Source organism: Garra rufa, chromosome 19 (assembly GCF_049309525.1).
Source record: "Garra rufa chromosome 19, GarRuf1.0, whole genome shotgun sequence".
Taxonomy (NCBI): Eukaryota; Metazoa; Chordata; class Actinopteri; order Cypriniformes; family Cyprinidae; genus Garra; species Garra rufa.
In genome coordinates, this window is record NC_133379.1 from 14,480,409 (window position 1) to 14,501,143 (window position 20,735).

Genomic DNA, 20,735 nt, shown 5'->3' on the forward strand with positions numbered 1-20,735 from the left:
TCCCAGCAGCAAAACCTACCTAACCAGCATATGCTGTTTTTTTCAGCAGGGTGGAGAGAAATCCTGAAATGTTTTCCTCAAAAAACATACTGAAGAAAGAAAGACACGAACATCCTGGATAACAAGGGAGTGAGTAAATTATCTGTAAATTTGTGAACTACTCCTTTAAACGCAAATTCTTTTTTGACAGCAGATGTCGTTCTTACATAAGTATATAAACTTAACCCTCTAGCGGACAGACACGAGCCTCGGGGCGTCAGGCGCGCGCCCGTCCCGCTCGTCCACAGCGGCCTCTGCTGACAGATGCCGAGCTCTGATTCTCAATCGCGCTGTGGATTGTGGGTCTGGGACGTTGTTTGAGCTTGCCAGGCTGTAGCAGTGGTAGACCGAACGCGACGCCTCATCGCCGTGCTCTCTACTGTAAGCTATCCGCCGTCATCGGCGCGCTCGCTTTTCCACACTTTTAGGTGATTCCTGCGCGCTCCCGGTCTCTGGCGGACGCGGTTCGCGCAGCGCGTCTGTGGGCCGCGACTCTCACTTTCGCTTCACCAGGAAGTTTCCGCTGTCGAGAAATATAATGAATAGAACAAGCCGAAACATCGCTCTGCGATCATGCGTCGCTCAACGAGACACGCGTTATTACTGAATCACAGTCACACTGATGACATCTATATGATTTAATCACATAAACACGAAATGCTCAATAATGCATGTTCATTTGCAGTATCGTCAGATTTGTTTTTAATTTACAATGTTGCATTTTTTTTTCGCTGCCATTGCGTTAATGTGAGCTAGGCTGTATGTTACAGAATAAAATATGACACGATCATTGCCTGTTTATGCACTGATGATGTTGGACAGCATCTCTTCACTGATTGGTTAATCCGCCCCGTCATTAGAAGAAAGTGGATGTGTTTGAAATAAATTAAAGAGAACTCATTTATTGCTAAACATCTACTGAAGTCTCTGATGGAATTATGACATAAAAAGCATGCTATATATTCTTTTCATGTCATGCTTTTGGTCATTACAGTCATAATTAGATTAGTACATAAACTTTTTTTTTGGCACTAAAATATCTTGCACCAGCCCACTTTATTAAAATGCAGATTGAACAAATGCATGTAGAGGTCAGGGGGCTTCATGATGCTTTGTGTGCAGTTCCTCAGAGCAGAGCGGCATCATGTCCAGTCGAGGTGGGAAGAAGAAGATCTGCAAGACGTCCAGGTCCACTAAGGCCGGCGTGATCTTCCCTGTGGGTCGGATGCTGCGCTACATTAAAAGAGGGCTTCCTAAATACAGGATTGGTGTTGGAGCTCCAGTCTACATGGCTGCAGTACTAGAGTACCTGACAGGTATGATACGTCTCTACTATCTATTTAGATGCACTTCATTGGAAGTCCTCCTGTCCTCATGAAGCTCATCATGCATGGATCTTTCAGCTGAAATCCTGGAGCTGGCAGGCAATGCAGCCAGAGACAATAAGAAGGGACGCGTCACACCCAGACACATTTTACTAGCCATCGCCAATGATGAGGAACTCCATCAGGTAACCAGTTCAGGATGAAATATTCTCAATCCACGCATATGCAAAAATCACAGACTACTTATTGAAAGATCTACATGTAGGCATCATACATCTGCCAACTTTGTCGGAAAAATCATATGCTAAATGACTAAAGATCACACAACAAAATCACAGAAACATGCTCATCATTGCTAGATTAAGCACAACAAATAAAAAAAAAAAAACATGTCTAAATTGGCTCAAAATATCAAATATTTGTGAAATCCTCCAACTGCATGGAATCACATGCAAAAAATATTCCATCATGCAATACACGATTTTCTGTGAACTCTGTATTGCATGTACACCTACAGACTGGGTCTGATGTTCTTCACATGGAGAACATGAAGGAAAGCTCCTTAAACTCACAAACTCATGATCAGTTCTTCTGGAATGAAAGACTATGGCATCATATTTATTTTGATCAGATGTGTTTTGGATGCAAAGATTTGTCCCCTGTCTCCGTTTATCGCTGGTGCAGTTGCTGAAGGGCGTCACCATCGCTGCTGGAGGAGTTTTACCCAACATCCACCCAGAGCTTCTCTCCAAGAAGAGAGGATCGAAAGCAAAGCTCGAAGCCATTGTCACTCCTCCTCCACCGACCAAGAAGTCCAAGTCTGTCAACAAAGCAGCTGTCAAGAAACTGGGCACCAAAAAGTCCTCAAGAGTAAAGGTATTTATTAAACACTTAACCCTAATACTTTATACTAATTCTAACACATAATACTAACCTAACATTTTATACTAACTCTAACATGTTATACTAACACATCATACTAAGCCTAACATATTATACTAACAGTAACATGTTATACTAACTCTAAAACATTATGCATAACACATCATAACATGCTATACTATACCCAAACACATCATACCACCTCTAACATGTTACACTAACCCTAACACATTATAGTAACACTAACATGTTATATTAACTCTGACACATCAAACTAACTCTAAGACATTTTTTTACTCTAACACGTTATAGTAACTCTAACACATTACTATCAGACTTTATGTAAATGCACAGTGTAGTAAACTAGACTTTCATAATTTATTTGAGTGTCTGGTGCAGAAGTTGTTAATAGTCAAGCTGTTTATGATCAGACTGCACTCTCATAACCTGTAACATTATGACTGGCTGCATTAAGGCAGTGCAGTATAAGCTGAGGTTTGCTCTGCTGTTGTTGGTGTGATAGAGACGGGCTGCGATGGCTAAAGCAGGTACAGATGGCAGCACTACAGCGGGCGGCCCGGCCGATGGCTTCACGGTCCTCTCCTCCAAAAGCTTATTCCTCGGCCAGAAGGTACAGCTGCTTTCATTAGACTGCACTTTTACTACAGTAACTGCTTTTTTTGCTTTTGTCCCTCCATTTTTCTGTGGAGACTAACTGCTAAAATCCAAAATCAAAATCTCTAGCTGTTAAGGGTTTTATAATGCACTTGTTATCCTAATGCATTGATTACAAATCCTGACGGTTCATATGCATCTTGAAACATGACTTGTGAGTCATTTGTTTTGGTCAGTAATCAGCTACAAATGTCCAATGCAGACTGAATTGCAATCACTGATCACAGGACAGCCACCAACTTTCTTTGTCCTTTGGAACACAGAAATAAATCATATAGGGTCTTAAAAAAGTAATGTAAGACTTATGTAAGACTAATTTTTGAACTGTCACCACTGGCATATAATGCAACTCAGATTGCTAAAGTCAACGAATTTTAGTAATAGAGATACCAATCTCTGTGTAACAATCACATAAAGATGTAATCTGGTTCTGAATCTCAGGTGAACATTTTAATTTTGACCCTTGTTGTTTTAAATAGTGGATTAATCAGTAAATATACATCCATATTTGGGGATTTATTTATTTTTATTTTTTTTTACAAAATCTAAAATTTGAGATGGGGACCTCTGGTTGAGTCAGCATGGGATGGCCCATTTACTTGAAGTGAAGTGAGTTCATGCTTAAAACAAGAACAATAAACGTTAGAGCTTCTTCAGTTAATTTCATATTTTTTTATAAGTATTAAAAGTTAGTTTCAAGTACTAAAAACTCACAAAAAACCAGAACTAGCCCCTCACAGCACTCTAACAAAATGTATGCAGCACTTTTTCAAGGTATTGATACCAACTACTGAAAGTTTGATATTGTGACAACACTGCCTATACTTGGAATTTTTTAATTGCTCTTCATTTAAGTTCTATGTTTCTGCAGGTTTTTTTTCCTAAGAACAAACAAATCCATTTAATATTTATTTAGACACTTAACTGCTAAATTTTGGCATATTTGCAAACCTCGAAATTGAACCGCAAAACCGCTAATGTGATGCTTAGTTTGACCTCTTATGGTTGAGCACAACACACTGAACACTGACTGACAAATACAGTACGGCAAATACAGAGTGTTTCTACAGTCAGTTTGCATCATAAATACTCAAAGAAGAGCGCTGTCATGTTCTGTGCAGCTTTGATGGAAACTGCTGTTAGACGTTTGGAGTTTTGTCTGTAGCGTTCTGTGTAACGGCTCTGCTTGATCTCTCTCTTCCATCCTGCTGCATGATCTCTCCACAGCTCAATCTCATTCACAGTCAGATCACTAACCTGGCTGCTTTCGACGTGGAAGGGGTTATCAACCCCACCAATGCTGACTTTGACCTTAAAAATGATTTAGGTGAGCGCTTACAGCTGTGTGTTCATTCAGATGCTGGAGATCTGCTTTTATGGATCCAGCAGTTCACATCTGGGTCAAATATGTGAACAGAACTCTAGTTCAAACCGGTCAGTTTTGTCCACATTAAGTCACATTTCCAGAGTTTTTAACAGGTAGAAACTCACATGCAAACACACGTCCAGGTCACATTTCACCCCAACATCAAAAGAAAACTCTAATAATCCATTTATCCATTAGAATCCACTTCTCTTTACTGGAATGAAATAAATCTCATTTGTAATTCCCATTATTTCTCAGTGTTGATTCTTAATACTATAGTCATCGCACTGTTTTTATATCATTCTGCATATATTAGACAGAAATATTTTGATTCCTGGTTTTGTTCCTCAGGGTACTGTGCGTGATGGTTGCTCTCCAAATAAAGTCAAAGTCAGTTGCGCCTATACAAAAAAAAAAATTGTACGGGGCCCCTCAATCATTATGGGCTCCAACACGGTTCACTTGTTGATTTTTCTTAAGTACATAAAGTTACAGTGTTTTATTTATGGTATAAATGCTTGAAAATAATATTTAACGCTTTCAAGGCCATTCATTATTTGTAACACGCAAGTCTCAGCCTATAGATTCTGTCAGTTTTATGATAAAATACAAACAATAAATGTGTTTTTACACTCTTTAATTTGTCACCCTGTGAATCACTTATCTTTTCCTTTTTAATATTTGCAGCATGAAATAAACATGAAAAATATTTAAATGCATGTTAAAAAAAATTAACAAACACGATGTCTCATGAAATCAATCAGAGTTTCAAAATAAAAGTCAATAAAACATCTTGTGAGTCAGTCATAATAATAGTAACATAACATTTAGCCTACCCCAGAAAAGCCAACAAGCCTATAACTTTGCCAACATTGTTTTATTTTTCTCATAAATCAGCCAGTTAACTGAGTTGAAGCCTATGATTTTATTGCTGTTTTTCATGGTAAATGTGAAGACAGGTTGGATCCCACTGCTTCTTTTGGGCAAAGTAGGTGGAGTTTTCACATTAACGTTACGCAATATAACTTGATTTTATTACATGAATTCTTTTATTTTAAAGTAGTAATTTACTAAATCCAATAGATATATTTATCATGTCTGTGAGGCAAATATTCACCGGGTTTTGGATCATTTTTGTGAAGCGCTCCTCCTCAAGACAGAGACAGCAGAAAGCACATGTTAGTTTTCTTTAGCTATTTTACAAAAGCACAATGTTTTGTTGATATTGTGAGTGCACACAGTTAAAAGACCTTTGCAGTTTCAAAGGATATATTACTCTTATCTTTATGAACAAAAATGATGACGTATTTTAGGTTTCCACTGTTATTAAGAAAAAAATGCAAGTGATCAGTCTGGCGCTTCCATGTCCTGCAAAGTGCGCTTTAGCACGGACAAATGATTGGATATGCGTCTAACAGCGCACATTTATCTAGGTTAAATGTTTAAATTAAAATTGTGAAATGCATTAAGTGTTTGATGTCCACAGATTTTATTTTAGGCACGTCATGTTGATTTGAGAAGGCTAAATTGATCAAACATGCTCAACTCATTGCCGCTGGCCGCTTGATCATTACTTCAAAAAACAAAAACTTAAATTTAACAAACATAAAATGTTCCAAACATACCTCTAAATTAACTTAATAAACTTTGCCATTAGAATCCAAAACGTAACTATTTTAATGGCTGCAACGTTACGCTATGCCCCTGGGCAAAGTACAAAAAATGGACTAAAAATGTCTTCACCTTTTTCATGCACAGTGTTGGGGGTAACACATTACAAGTAACGTAAGTTACATAATAATATTACTTTTTCCAAGTAACTAATAAAGTAACACATTACTTTTTAATTGACAAGAAAATAGAGTTAAAAAAGTTACTCTTTCAAATAAGTAACGCCAGTTACATTTTCCCCTCATTTATTGATTAAAAGCTCTCCTGTCCTCATGTTGAGAGAAATTGTGAGTAAGATGTTACTTTAGTTCTGGAATAAATGTGAACATGCATTAATTCATCTCACTCACTAACAAAACAGATACAGTGTTCTTCAAAATGAATATGCAATGCAATTCAATGAAACCTGCAATAATTAAATATGTTAAATAATACAAATATCCTTTATGTATTTAATCCCATTTTATTAACCGATGTCTTTGCTGCCGACCTTCCATGATCCAATTCATCCATACTGATAAGCAAAAATGACTCAAGATAATCTAACATTTGTTTTCCTTTTTTTATTGCTGAAGAGTTGACATTTGTTCTTCTGCGGTCTACTGTACAGACCTCAATTTACTTTTCTCTAAGCCTGAGGCTTTTGGTGTGAAAAGGCTTTTACATTTGACAAAAATAGAACTTTTTATATTAAAAACAAACAAGCCCTGCCCAGATTTTAAAAAGTAATGCAAAAGTAATGCATTACTTTCCATAAAAAGTAACATATATTTCATATCACCTTCTGCTGGTTTGGTGGTAGAATGTGACCCGGACATGTTAGGATCGATCAGTCATCTCGTGAATGGATCCAGCAGTCTTGTATGTATGTGTGTTTGTGTTTCTCACTCCTTTTTACTTGAGTGTTTTCCGGTCAGACCGGTCTTTGTCTCCTCATCATGGTTCCACCTCATTCTCCACAGCTTTTGTCTCTCACTGTGTTCGTTTGCCTGTTGTAGCTGCAAGTTGTGAAAGCTGACATTGCCTCCATCGAAAGTGAAGCGGTTGTTCACCCGACCAACTCCACCTTCTACATGGGTGGTGAAGTAGGTAAAGGAGCAGTTCTGCTAAAAAACACCACAGCTCTGCCACTTTGACTACACAAAACATAGTCGAAATTAATAACACTCACTGAAAATGACAAGTTACGCAACACTAAATGGCACAAGTGTATTCATGCTCAGATTTGGTCTGATTGAATAGATTTAGACATCTGTTACCTAGAAAGATTTGCACCTAAGTTTCATGGCTGTGGTTTGGGTCATTTGGGTAATGCTTTACTTTCTATCTGGATATCGGTGGCAATTATTTAGTTTTAATATTGTGAGTTTGTCATCTTGTTGTTTGTGTCTAAGTGTTGAATTCCCATTTGTCCCAGTCCTACATGTCTTCACTGATTCCTCAGTCTATTTTCATGTTCAACCCAACTTTTTAAAAATAATTAGTCAGGAAGTAAAGTGTAAGTGTAAAGACACACAAGGGATCAGAAGAAGCATGTTCATTTCTTTCGTTTTTTAAAATACCAGATCTGTCATCATTTACTCACCATAATGTCTTTGCAAATCCAATTTTTTTCTAATGTGGAATACAAAATGAAAATATAAAACACCTCAAGACACGTCACAGCAGATTGATCAGAGTGGAAGATTATCAGTGAATAATGACTTAAATTTAGGTCTTTTCATCACACAAACCTTCAAGAAGGGCTGCAGGATTATGACAAAAATCATAACTGTTGATTATTCCCTTAAAATTCACAATTGACATTGATTGATGTTTTAAATAGCTTTAAACAATTGTTTGAAGCAACTGCATGCAATAATTTTATATAGAAATAAAAAAGCAAGCTGAAAACACTCTTCCTGAAATACTTTTATTGCTTTTCTGGTTACCACAAATGTCATCGATACATTGGTTTCTATAAATAAAAAAAGTAAAAATATGCAATACGCATAGGGATATGCCGGTATCAATCTTCCTGTTGCGATTAATTGATAATGCTTTTATCGTGGTATACGGTATTATCACGACATTGAAATTTATTTGCAAAAAAGTTGTGTCATAATACACTATGACAGGTTTAATAACTATTTTCTTATAACAAAAATAACTGAACATTTCAATAAAATAAAGCAATACAAAAAAAATGAATAAAGTAAAAAAAACTTACACAGATTAAAGTGCAAAAGAATTATAAAGACACTTTACAGTAAGATCTCTTAGTTAATGCATTACTATTCACAATGAGCAATAGCTACATTTGCTACAGAAGTTATTAATCTTTGTTAAAAAATACAACTCTTAATTCATGTTAGCTCATTAAATAACACAGTTACAACTTTTGATTTTAACTTGTTATTAAATATTGGAATTACCTAAGATTAATGAATGTTATTAGTCATTTTTTATTGGCAGTTTATGTTATGTGTATAGCCTAAATATGTAAGTATTTGTCGCTGTGATGAACACCAGAGCAAATACACAACACTTTTCAGAAACTGATTGCTCCGCAATGTGCTTCTCATCCGTGCTTGTTTACAACAGAGGGAACGCATCTTTGATGCAGCATATAGCACTGCTGTGCATTGTGACCAGTTGGTAAGTTATCTTAAAATTATAAATAATTTGTTATAAATAATTATTCTCAGTATTTTGTTGTGCCCACGATAACAACATTGATTCGCCTCTCACAACCTCAATGTGACATGCTCTAAACATGCCTCTTAAATATGCAGAATAATGAACTTTTTTTTTGTAATCGCGGCTTTGGACGATCTGTAATCGTGATTGCGATTAGAAATTCCATTGATTGTGCAGCCCTACCTAAGTCTTTAGAAGCAATGGAATTTGGTGTTTGGAGCTACTCAGTGTTGTTTAATACACATATTTGTGTGTGGAAAACTGCAAAACCTTTGTGTTCCACATAAGAGAAAAAACATCCGGGTTTGAATCCACATGAGGGTGAGCAAATGAGAACAGAATTGTTTTTTTTGTGTAAACTGTCTTTGTGAAGCATGACAGTAATTCTGTGATTAAGATGTTTTTGTGTCTAAAGCTGCTGTCACTCGACTCGAAACAGATTTCAAGTGTTGAACTAGATGGAGTCAGAAGTGACATTTACCCAAATGCAAATGCACACAAATGCACTCACGTAGCTACAGAATGGCCATGACTTAACATATAGCTAATGTAGAACAGCCAGTGCATTTCCATGGTCATTACTCAAGACTCGTCTGTTTGTTCTGTCTGTGGCTGAAATATCACCCTCTATCACAGATGAAGACTGGAAGAGGCTAAACAAGCTTCTCTGCAATCAAAAACAGACACGTTTTAGCAGCAAATCAATATATATATAGCAGGAGTTCCACTCAAATTGACTGTATTAGGTTGAAATTTGAAAACTTGAGCTGCACAGTATTGAAGCAAACAAACAAACAAACATGATATTCTGATTATATTTATTTTACCAATTCCAAACCACATTAATCTTAATAACTACTATTCATTTAACATATTATGATTTATAAGTTATATGATTGTTAACTGTAAGCGAAAAATGGCTCATATTCAGGTGTGCATAGTTATTAAGCAGGGCTATTTATATATAAGCAGATATTTGTTATTTTAGGTAAAATGGGTCAAAAAAGAGATTTAAGGGGAGACACTGCAGGCAAAAACACTTTTTTCATGCACCTGTCAAATTTGAGATTTTGGGATTTTTGCTTTTTCATAAAGTGTTTTTTCAGACTAGTAGAAAGAAAACACCTAAAAGACACTGTTAAGTGTTTCTTTTATAGCACTTTATCTATTTGTGTCAATAGATTTCAATTACAATACATATTTTTAAAGGCCGTTTTCTCAAAATGAGTTTTTTTTTCTCCTACACTGAGCCATAAATCTCCACTTCAGCAGCACTTACACACACCACACTTTACATTTTTATTCCTGTCTATATCCTGAAGGTTTTTACAGAGGGATTTGTTCATATATAATTTGCTTGATTTTATACAAAATTTTACTCCCCCAAAATGGTAAAAAAAAATACATGGGTTTTCTGTCTGTTTGACCTTTTTTCTGAATTATGGAGTAACAAAATGAGATGCCCCAAAATCCCCTCTGTAAAAACACTCTCTCTAATATGTAAAAAATAAAAAATAAAATTAAACAAGAATTTAAAACTGACTTCATCCAGTGTTTAGATTTTTGTACTAGAAATGTATGCAAATTAGCGCATATTTTATTAAATTATGCATCATTTGCATATTTAAACCTAACATTTTAGAAAACTTCTAATACAAAAAATGTTTGCAATTATCAATGTAATCAATCAACGGAGTAAGTAAGGTGATAACTATTAGTTATTTTTTAACCTATTCACCTGAAGTAACTCGCCTTAACAAAGAAAACTACCAGAAAACTGTTTTTGTGACTATTCTGACCCAGTGAGCTTTTCAATGTCCGGTGGTCATGCCTTAATTGTGCAATCTCTAGTATTGCATTCTTCTCATATGCATTTAATAATTTTGGACTTTTCATAATTTGATTATCTTTTTTGACCCATTTTACCTGTAAAAAAACTGCTTGGAGGAAAAATGCAAGAAGGCCCTAAAGCATTTCCTTTGTTGGCAACATCATTTTCATTAGAAACCTGGTGATGCTGGTGACATGTTTGCATTTGCATTAAAGCTTAAAAGAGTTCCTGTGGATCAATGAAAACAACAGCAGATTATGAGCTCAATTCAGTAGTGGATCCAGTGATAGGGTTAGCGCTAGGGTCGGCTCGAGTGATGGCAGCTTTAGACACACGAGTGCTCAGCATCACAGCGCTGTTTGTCTCTCAGGCAGTGCACTCGAGAAGATCGGCGGAAAGGAGTTTGCAGAGGCAGTTTTGGATCTACGCAAGAGCAACGGCCCTCTGGAAGTGGCAGGAGGTACATTTACACCTGCTATTAACATCTAATCACAAATCAGTACCAGGAATGAATGGGGTTTGTAATAACAGACAAGATGCTGCTTATAAAAAGTCTAATAACAGTTGTTTTTAAAATTCTGTGTCATACTCTTTAGCCATGCTTCAGCATACTCTTTTGTTCAGATATAAGGGAGTTGTTGGTAATTGTGTAAAAGTTGCAGTGTGTGTTTGATAAGGTCATTTTTCCTGATATGTTCACTATTTTTGGCATTCCTCAGCGGCCATGACCTCAGGATACGGTCTTCCTGCCAAGTTCGTCATCCACTGTAACAGTCCAGGATGGGGCTCAGATAAATGTGAGGAGATGCTGGATAAGACGGTGAAGAACTGTCTGACTCTCGCCGATGAGAAGAAGCTCAAATCTGTGGCCTTCCCTTCCATCGGCAGCGGCAGGTACAACTTCAGCCGTAAAAATATAGAAATAAAAGTACTTTATTGCCATAATATTAAAGTCAGCATGAAATGGCAATCAAAATGGCAATTAATGTGAATAATTTATGAATGCATGAATGCATTTTTGACCATATTTGTCCTTTTAAAAATCATTGCAGTTTATAGAATATAAACATTAGGTTGGTTTTATTAATAGTTATTAGGAGTTAGTAGTAAATAGGTTAATTTAGAATTAAAGGGGTGTACTGTTGAGGTCAAAAGTTTACACCCCCTTTCAAAATCTGCAAAATGTTAATTGTTTTACCAAAATAAGAGGGATCATACAAAATGCATGTTATTGTTTATTGAGTACTGGCCTTAATAAGATATTTCACATAAAATATGTTAACATACAGTCCACAAGAGAAAATAAACAGTTGAATTTATAATGGCTCTGTTCAAAAGTTTACATCCTGTTGATTGTTAATACTGTGTTGTTCTCTGAATGATCCACAGCTGTGTTTTTGTTTAGTGATAGTTGTTCATGAGTCCCTTGTTTGTCCTGAACAGTTAAACTGCCTGCTGTTCTTCAGAAAAATCCAATCTTTGGTTTTCCAGCATTTTTGTGTATTTGAACCCTTTCCAACAATGACTGTGTGATTTTGAGATCCATCTTTTCACACTGAGGACAACTGAGATACTCATATGCAACTATTACAGAAGGTTCAAACACTCACTGATGCTCCAGAAGGAGAAAACATGCATTAAGAGCCGGGGGTGAAAACTTTTGAACAGATGTGTACATTTTTCTTATTTTGCCTAAATATATTTTTTTCCATTTACTACTGCCCTTCAGAATCAACAAAAGATAGTTGCATGTTTCCCAGAAAACAAAATAAGTTAAATATACCCTGATCTTCAAATTCCAAAAGTTTTCAAATTCCAAAAGGCTCTTAATGCATGTTTTCTCCTTCTGGAGCATCAGTGAGTGTTTGAACCTTCTGTAATAGTTGCATATGAGTCCCTCAGTTGTCCTCAGTGTGAAAAGATGGATCTCAAAATCATACAGTCATTGCTGGAAAGGGTTCAAATACAGAAAAATGCTGGAAAACCAAAGATTGGATTTTTCTGAAGAACAGCAGACAGTTGAACTGTTCAGGACAAACAAGGGACTCGTGAACAACTATCACTAAACAAAAAAACACAGCTGTGGATGTAAACTTTTGAACGGGGTCATTTTTATAAATTCAACTATTATTTTCTCTTGTGGACTATATGTGAACATCTTTTATGTGAAATATCTAAATAAACAATAACATGCATTGTATGATCCTTCTTATTTTGCTAAAATAATCAACATTTTGCAGATTCTGCAAGGGGAGTGTAAACGTTTGACCTCAACTGCATTTAGACCTCAACTAACAATATTATAAATAGATGTTGCAAAATGTTTTATAAAAATAATCTGTTTCTAAGAAAAGCATGTTGTACAGAAAAAGATAATTTTTAGTTAAATAATATAAGGGGAAACTAGGAAAATGTACATACTGATTAGTTTAAAAATGATATACTTAGTAGTTTTACCATCCATTTCAGTTTCATATCAAGTAACTCAAAGTTATTACTGATTGCTAAATGCTGATTATTTGGCCGCATTTCCTTCAGGTGCTTGTTGAAGTGTAACATTTCCTGAATACTGTGACGTTGCATGGTATGGTTTGTTTCCTCTGTATAGAAACGGTTTTCCGAAGCAGACGGCTGCTCAGCTCATTCTGAAGGCCATCTCCAGTTACTTTGTGACAACCATGTCGTCCTCCATCAAGACTGTGTACTTTGTGCTGTTTGACAGCGAGAGTATCGGGATCTACGTGCAGGAAATGGCCAAACTCGACGCCAACTGAAGCAGAGAATTCTCTGTAGGTTTCAGAGGGGAAATTTTTTATTTTATGCTTAGAAAAATTCTATGAGAGATGATGAAGTTTGGGGGATAAAATATTTTTGGTACCTTATCATGACAGCAACGGTTGTTGCGTTCCAGCTCTTTGGAGTCTTTAATTTGATCTGATTTGATTTTAACAGAGGGTTTGGGTTTTGTGTTGGCACTGCGACTACTGCATAATTTTCTGCATAATTTGTCTAGTTTGTTCTGTTGTTTCAATGTATAATGTGTATCACAATGTTAATATGCATATAGTGTATCTGCAATAATTTAAAAAAAAAAATATATATATATGAACTGTTTAACCTGTGTAATTTGTGACTGCTGTCAGCAGATGGAGCCCTTTGTCCACTATTATATTTAACTTGAGGTCATCTTATATTCAATACAGACAAAAGAGGGACTGTGAAGGAAACATTTGTATGGGCTAGTTAGTTTATTTCATATGTCCTCTGTGTGATGTTAATCCGTGAGTTCTGATAGCTTCAGACTCATTAGAGATGAATACTAGTTGGGTTGTGTTGACCATGTGGAGCAGCAGCTCTGGGTTTCTCAGCGCCGGTGTTGATGTCGAGCTCTTATCCCGGGGTTATTGGCAGTCAGCGGCGGGTCAGTTTCCCAGCGCAGACCTCCTCGAAGGGCACCATCTGAGGACTAATCCACAGGAAATACGGGCAGCTCTTTCCTCGTCTCCTCGCAGGAAAATCTCCCTAAATTCAAAGCATCTGTAGGCACGGGTTGGAAAAGGCCGCTTTCCCAGAGCTCCGGCAGATGATTTTTTTATTCTTTCCATGTCAAAAGTAAGCCCAGCGGGCCAGAGGACTACATGAAATTAAAACAAACATCAGCGGGATCAGGGAGGGTAAATAGCCAGTCATCAAAGATCATGCTAGTCTACATGAAAGGAGCACGATATATCCGTGATTTTGAGTGGATGCTCGGTCTCAGCGGCGAATCTGAAAAATGTCGACGCAATACACTCAAGGCCGCTCAGATGCGACTTAGTGAGAGAGCAAACGCAAACAGGGAAAATCCTCATGTGGTATGAATTCACTTCTTTAAACTATATTTACTTATATAGGGCACTTGTAGTGTTAAAGCTCAAATCTGAGGCCGTACTCATGAAAGCCACAAAGAAGCTTGATGGGTTAGACAAGCATGTGGGAAAACACTGTAAATCAAACACCTATGTGCTCAGTAAATCTGTAAACCTTCTTTTGGTGATTTACTTCTACATTGACCACTCAAGAATTTTCGTAGGGAGAAAGTACATGCTTAAAACATCCTAACATACAGTCATGCATACAATTGTTCAGTTATCAGACTACAACAGACAGTTCTTTGCAGGAATAAGGAATAATCGGAAAACATGACGATGGCCGTATTAAGATGTCACCTCATTGCCTTGATTCTGGGGTTGAATAATAATACATGAGGATCCCTGTAAGGCCTTTGCTGCACTCAGGGCTCTTCATGTTTAATTGAGGCCCCTGAGAAAGACATCTCTCTTCACATCTCTGTCACATGGCCTGGACTGAGAGTCCAAATCTTACAGCAGATTTTATCCCGTGGCTCTTCACTAAGCCGATGGGAGCTTGTGCTTTTGGCTCCTGTGAGATCCCGTACTGCTCTGATCCTGAACCTCCTCCAATATACATCAACACATGTAGGATTATGTTGGCCTACTAGACAAAACTGCAATATAGTTGACCACAAGGTGGTGCTATAATAAGTTTGCATCATTGCTTCTATTTCAGTTTTACAGACTAGGATCTAAACTCCTTTCTCTGAATTTTGGAGTAGGCCTGAATCTAGACGGAACAAGAATTTTAAGACTTTTTAATGTTTTGGAAACACCTTTTCATACTTTTAACTAGACCATCTGTCCAATTAACATTAGATTTGTGCAATATTCATAGAAAACGTATCAAATTAATTTTGGTTATCCACTTTGTGTGGCCAGTTTGAGTGAGTATATATTTTCTTGATGTGGCCGATGACCACTTTTTGCTCTGTATTTTGGGAATTCAATGTCCATACCTCACAAAACTTGGTACACATGGACACTAGTGCAATCTCAAGAGGCGCACCAAATTTCATCAATTTTCTATGCTCGTGGCTGCTATAGTTTAAGAAACTGTGATCAAGCACATTGAACATTATTTTAAAAAAATTTCAAAATTGTGTTCTTTCTTTGTCGTGTGTTTGAACCTCATTAATTGCCACTTACACTATGTTTTACACTATGCTCATTTCTAGTACTGTATTAGAACTCCAGAATCTCATTTGTTTTTCAAATGAGTGTTCATCGCAGAAATCATACCACTTCGCTCAAGAGTTGCGTTAAACACTAATACAAGTTCACACATGCTATAACTGAATTTTGTATAAAACGTAAGCAAACATGGTCACACATTTCCACCTCTCGGAATCATTCAGTGATGCCGATGCTTCATTGGGACAGTCCATGCTGGACCTCACCCTGCTGCAAGAAACTACAGCTTGCACAATCCTCCTGGTTTGTGCATTAAACGGCTGGTCCTGTGTGCTTTTATTGGGCTGTGAGGGTCTGGAGGTGAGTCTGGAGTCTCTGTGAATCCAGGGTTAATCTGTAGGCCAGATCAAAGGGTCACCTCCACAGATAAAGCCTGGCTGTCAGCTTTTCCCTGCTATCTGCAAATGGTTAAACACAGCGTGATTGACTACGTTCAGCCGGGAAGAGAACAGAGGAAGCAATGCATCTTCACACGGCAAGCCCGAACACGTAAAAGCACTAGAGATATTTGAGAGGGGAAGATTTGCAATGGATAACAGCTCATTTGGGTCTGTTCCTCACACAAATCCATCGTGCAAAGCTAAAAATCATCTGGAATCTGTGAAAGCAGGTTTCTTTAAAGATGCGCCATCACACTCATTTATGTGTCCGCTGCTTCCCTTTGGTCCTGAGCTTTGCCACACAGGACGTGGCCCGTCTGCCAAGTGATTTGGCGGATCAGGATGACCTGCGTTAATCCAGTCTACAACATTGTGTTGTCTGCAACGGTGTGACTGTAGGCGTCCTTCATTAGGAAGCCCAACACCTCCAGCTCTACCTCACACATACACTCACGGGACGAGACCCTCTTATCATTATCCCGTCAGTCCTGTCAAACATACAAGCATTCTCCACACAGACACACCCACACACACATACACACAGCTAGACAAACAAAAGAGCTATATGTACATTTGCCTGGGGGCCATTCAGGATTTGCTACGACAAAAGCTCTCTAACAAGCCGCTCATCCATTCCTGCGACTCCACCCGTGTGTTTTTAGCAGGAGCCTCTGAGCTCATGCATTTTGCAGGAATGCTTCATTTTGCTTCCTCTGGGCTGTTATTGGTGCCGGAAATCAGACTCATCATCGTCGCTGAAATAAAATAAACATCAGGTTGTGGTGTATAGAATGACGCGCTGACGTCAGGAAATAAAGACTGTTTATAATGCAGAGAGTAAATTCAGCGTAACAAATGGCAGCGTGTGTTTATGCTGAACAGTTCGGTTTAAGCGTTTAAGTAATAATAGAAAACAGCAAGCCCATGCAGTAATTAGTACTGAACTTAGTCAATTTTTAGATGATTTAATTTAGCTTAGGGTGCAATGCAAAAGAACGAAAACATTGTATATTTCCTAAATTATTTTTAATCATCAATTTACCACGTTAGATTAATTGAAATACTACCAACATTTTGAAATCATAGCCTGAATGCTTATCTTCGAAGAAAATGTAGAATGTTTTTTTTCCTGCACTTTCTATTCAGAAGTCTCATGCAGTCCAATGGCTTTATGGTTTGATATCATTGATAAAAACAGAGGATATCATACATCTGATGAACATGTGATTATTTTACAGTCTTTATCTGTGTTTCATGATGTTCACACTGATATTCAAGCTAAACTGCTCTATTGATTCAGCCCTGTAACATTAAATCCCAAAGCAGTAAAAACAAGCAGTGATCAACACAAAGTGAAAGAGGTTACTCTTTTTTAATAATAAATTAAGTTAAATTAAATTAAATTAAGTTAAATTAATAATTTAAATGTTTATAATTTAACCATTTATAAATATATATATATATATATATATGTGTGTGTGACCCTGGACCACAAAACCAGTCTTAAGTAGCACAGGTATATTTGTAGCAATAGCCAAAAACACATTAACAAAATTATCGATTTTTCTTTTATGCCAAAAATCATTAGGATATTAAGTAAAGATTATGTTCCATGAAAATATTTTGGAAATTTCTTATCGTAAATATATCAAAACGCAATTTCTGATTAGTAATATGCTTTTCTAAGAACTTCAGTTGGACAACTTCAAAGACAATTTTCTCAATATTTTAATTTTTAGCACCCTCAGATTCCAGATTTTCAAACAGTTGACTCAAATATCAAATATTGTCCGATACCAACAAACCATACATCAATGGAAAGCTTATTAATTCAGATTTCAAAAAATTGACCCTTATGACTGGTTTTGTGGTCCAGGGTCACATATATAACACATTATTGCTGTATAATGTGTAATTTAAAAAAAAAAAAAAAAAATGATATATATATATATATATATATATATAGTCAAATGCTTGCAGAAAAGGTGCAAGTTCAGCAGCAGATCTTCAGCACATAGAACAAAGAAGGTAAAAGTTCTGAAAAAGTGACTGTATATCTGTTATAAAGAAACGACCGCTGCTGGAGATGATGAACAGAACATACACATATAGGAGTGTATTGAGAAAGGCCGTCCAGCAGAGCAGTCCAGTCTAGAAATGACTTGGAAGCTTGGAAGAAAAGTTAGACAATGTATTCAGACAGGAAGGGGCTGTTTTTTCCAATGTTATAAAGCACAAACCTGCAGGTTCAGGCCGTTGTTGAGATACTGTAGCCATCAAACACAGCACAACGTCCAGGTTCTCTGCTGTCCTGGTTGGCCTTAGTATTTTGAAACCCAACTGTATAGTCAAGTTGTGTTCGACCAACAAGTTTGGATTTACAAGAATGTCTGAATGGTAGGCAGAGATACAAAATGAGACAATGGGATCATCTGCACTAGTACAAGAAGACATATGTCTTTGTGATCATGCCAATTGAGTTAAATAGAGGAAGTAAAAGGACCAAGCACTGAACCTTGAGGTGCACCAGTGATAATCAAAGAGTCCTCGGTAGGCAGCCCACAGTCCTCTTGTTGTTTTGTGTTTTTGAGTTTCTTTCTTCTGCTGAACACAAAAAAGAAGAATGAATTTTGAACCATGTGTTTAACTGAGCAGGTCTGGAAGAACTTGAGGGTGATTAAATGATGAGAGCATTTTTACTTTTGGATGAACTATCCCTTTAATGTTTTTGAGGCGACTGCTAAACAGATCGATGCTGTTGTTTTTATGTAAGATATAAACAGGTTCATTTGATCTGCTCTTCAGCTCCTGCTAAAGCACTGGGAATCTGACAGAGAATGACAGACTTTTCCCTGCCTACGGTATGCAGAGACAGAGTCGTGCATGTCATAGAGTTCAAAGTGCACAGGAACAATGGAGGGTAATTAAAAGCTTACAGGAGAATATGAGCTTGCAGGTTGTCATCCGAGTCAAAAGCAGACTCGCAGCGTAGAGTCTGAAAGTCTGTGGTGATCTGCAGCAATGCTGATTAATGCATATTTAGGAGTCACACGCACTACAATATCAAAGGCATTTCGACAATGACTACTAACGACAACTAATATAGAAGACTTGTAAGTTCGTCCAAAGAATCCTTTGCTTTTACTTAACAAAAAATATTTTGGGAAAATGAAATAACAGCAATCCATACTTTTTCCAAACTTCAGACTTGTTTCGCAGTCACGGCCTGTCTAATCATTGCCTGCGTCTAACAGAACTCAATCGTTGTCTAGACTGAGTGGCTAGCGCCGATAATCCCAGCAATATCCAGCAGAATCAATCTGAAACCGGAGAAGTGCTACAGTTCTCAGGTTGTCTTTGGCTTCCATGGATTAATGTCACAATGGCTTCTGATCCTCGCTGAAGCTACTCCAAGCGCTGCAGACATACTGATGCATTTTGTCATAATGGCATTGTAAAAACTGCGATACACAGCGTGCTTTCTTGTTATCCAATGCTTTTTTCCTATTTCGATGATTCCTGTAAAATTGTCCTGTATGCTCAGATGCGTCTCAGTTTGCGATGCAGCAACTCTTATTTGTGACCCTGGACCACAAAACCAATGTATGCATCTTGAACATAAATACGCTTTCCATTGATGTATGGTTTGTTAGGATAAGACAATATTTGGCTGAGATACAACTATTTGAAAATCTGCAATCTGAGGGTGTTAAAAAAAACGAAATATTGAGAAAACCGTTTTTTAAAGTTGTCCAAGTTCTTAGCAATGCATATTACTAATTAAAAATTAAGTTTTAATATATGTGCGGTAGGAAATTTAAAATTTTATTTTCATGGAACATGATCTTTACTTAATATCCTAATGCTTTTTGCCATAAAATCGATCATTTTGACCCATACAACGTATTTTAGGCTATTTCTACAAATATACCCGTGCTACTTAAGACTGGTTTTGTGCTCCAGGGTCACATTTGTGATCACTTCTTCTCTTGATCTTGTTGTTTATGTTGTTTTTTACCCCATTAAATTTCCCATTATTTTTCCTAACCCCATTAAATCTTTCTTTCCACACAGAAAAACAGATCATGGGAAGCAGATTGATTATATTGTTTTCATTGATTATTGCTGAGATTAGATTAAGTTCGTATTAGGAGTTATATGCGAGCTGCGATGTTTGATTCAGTATATTCAATCCCAAATCAAATTCAACTCTCAAATGAAAACTTTTGTTTGATAAAAGAAACATTTATAAATATATATATATATTTTTAAGTTTCTGACCGTTTTTGTGTGTGTTTTTTTGCCAATGTTGGGGAAAGTTACTTTAAAAGTAATGTATTACAATATTAAGTTACTCCCTAAAAAATTAACTAATTATGTTACTTAGTTACTTTTTATGGAAAATGATGTGTTATGTTACTTCTGCGGTCTACAAATGTCAACTCTTCAGCAATAAAAAAAGGAAAACAATTGTTAGATTATCTTGAGTAATTTGTGCTTATTAGTATGGATGAATTGGATCATCGAAAGTCGGCAGCAAAGACATCGGTTTATAAAATGGGATTAAATACATAAAGGATTTTTAATTTTTGCAGGTTTGCCTTGAATTTGACTGTTTTTATTCATTTTGAAGAACACTGTATCTGTTTTTTAGTGAGTGAGATGAATTAATGCATGTTCACATTTATTCTAGAACTAAAGGAACATCTTACAATTTCTCTCAACATGGGGACAGGAGAGCTTATAATCAATAAATAGGGGAAAAGTAATTCAGATATTTTCTTGTCAATTAAAAAGCGT

At 36.7% G+C, this 20,735-nt stretch overlaps 1 protein-coding gene across 2 annotated transcripts; it reads left to right on the top strand.

Moving 5' to 3' along the window:
• The first annotated feature begins 267 nt into the window (after positions 1-267).
• Positions 268-13,585, top strand: macroh2a1 (macroH2A.1 histone). 2 transcript variants are annotated; one of them, XM_073824347.1, is made up of 9 exons: positions 268-420; positions 1,162-1,355; positions 1,443-1,549; positions 2,049-2,240; positions 2,770-2,877; positions 4,149-4,248; positions 10,839-10,928; positions 11,188-11,362; positions 13,077-13,585. In XM_073824347.1, exons 2-9 carry the CDS (start codon positions 1,184-1,186, stop codon positions 13,240-13,242), a joined length of 1,110 nt encoding a protein of 369 aa, XP_073680448.1. In that variant the 5' UTR covers positions 268-420; positions 1,162-1,183; the 3' UTR covers positions 13,243-13,585. The 2 variants fall into 2 exon arrangements, with proteins under 2 accessions (XP_073680448.1, XP_073680449.1); XM_073824348.1 differs by lacking the exon at positions 4,149-4,248 and adding an exon at positions 6,957-7,047.
• The last annotated feature ends 7,150 nt before the right edge of the window (positions 13,586-20,735 follow it).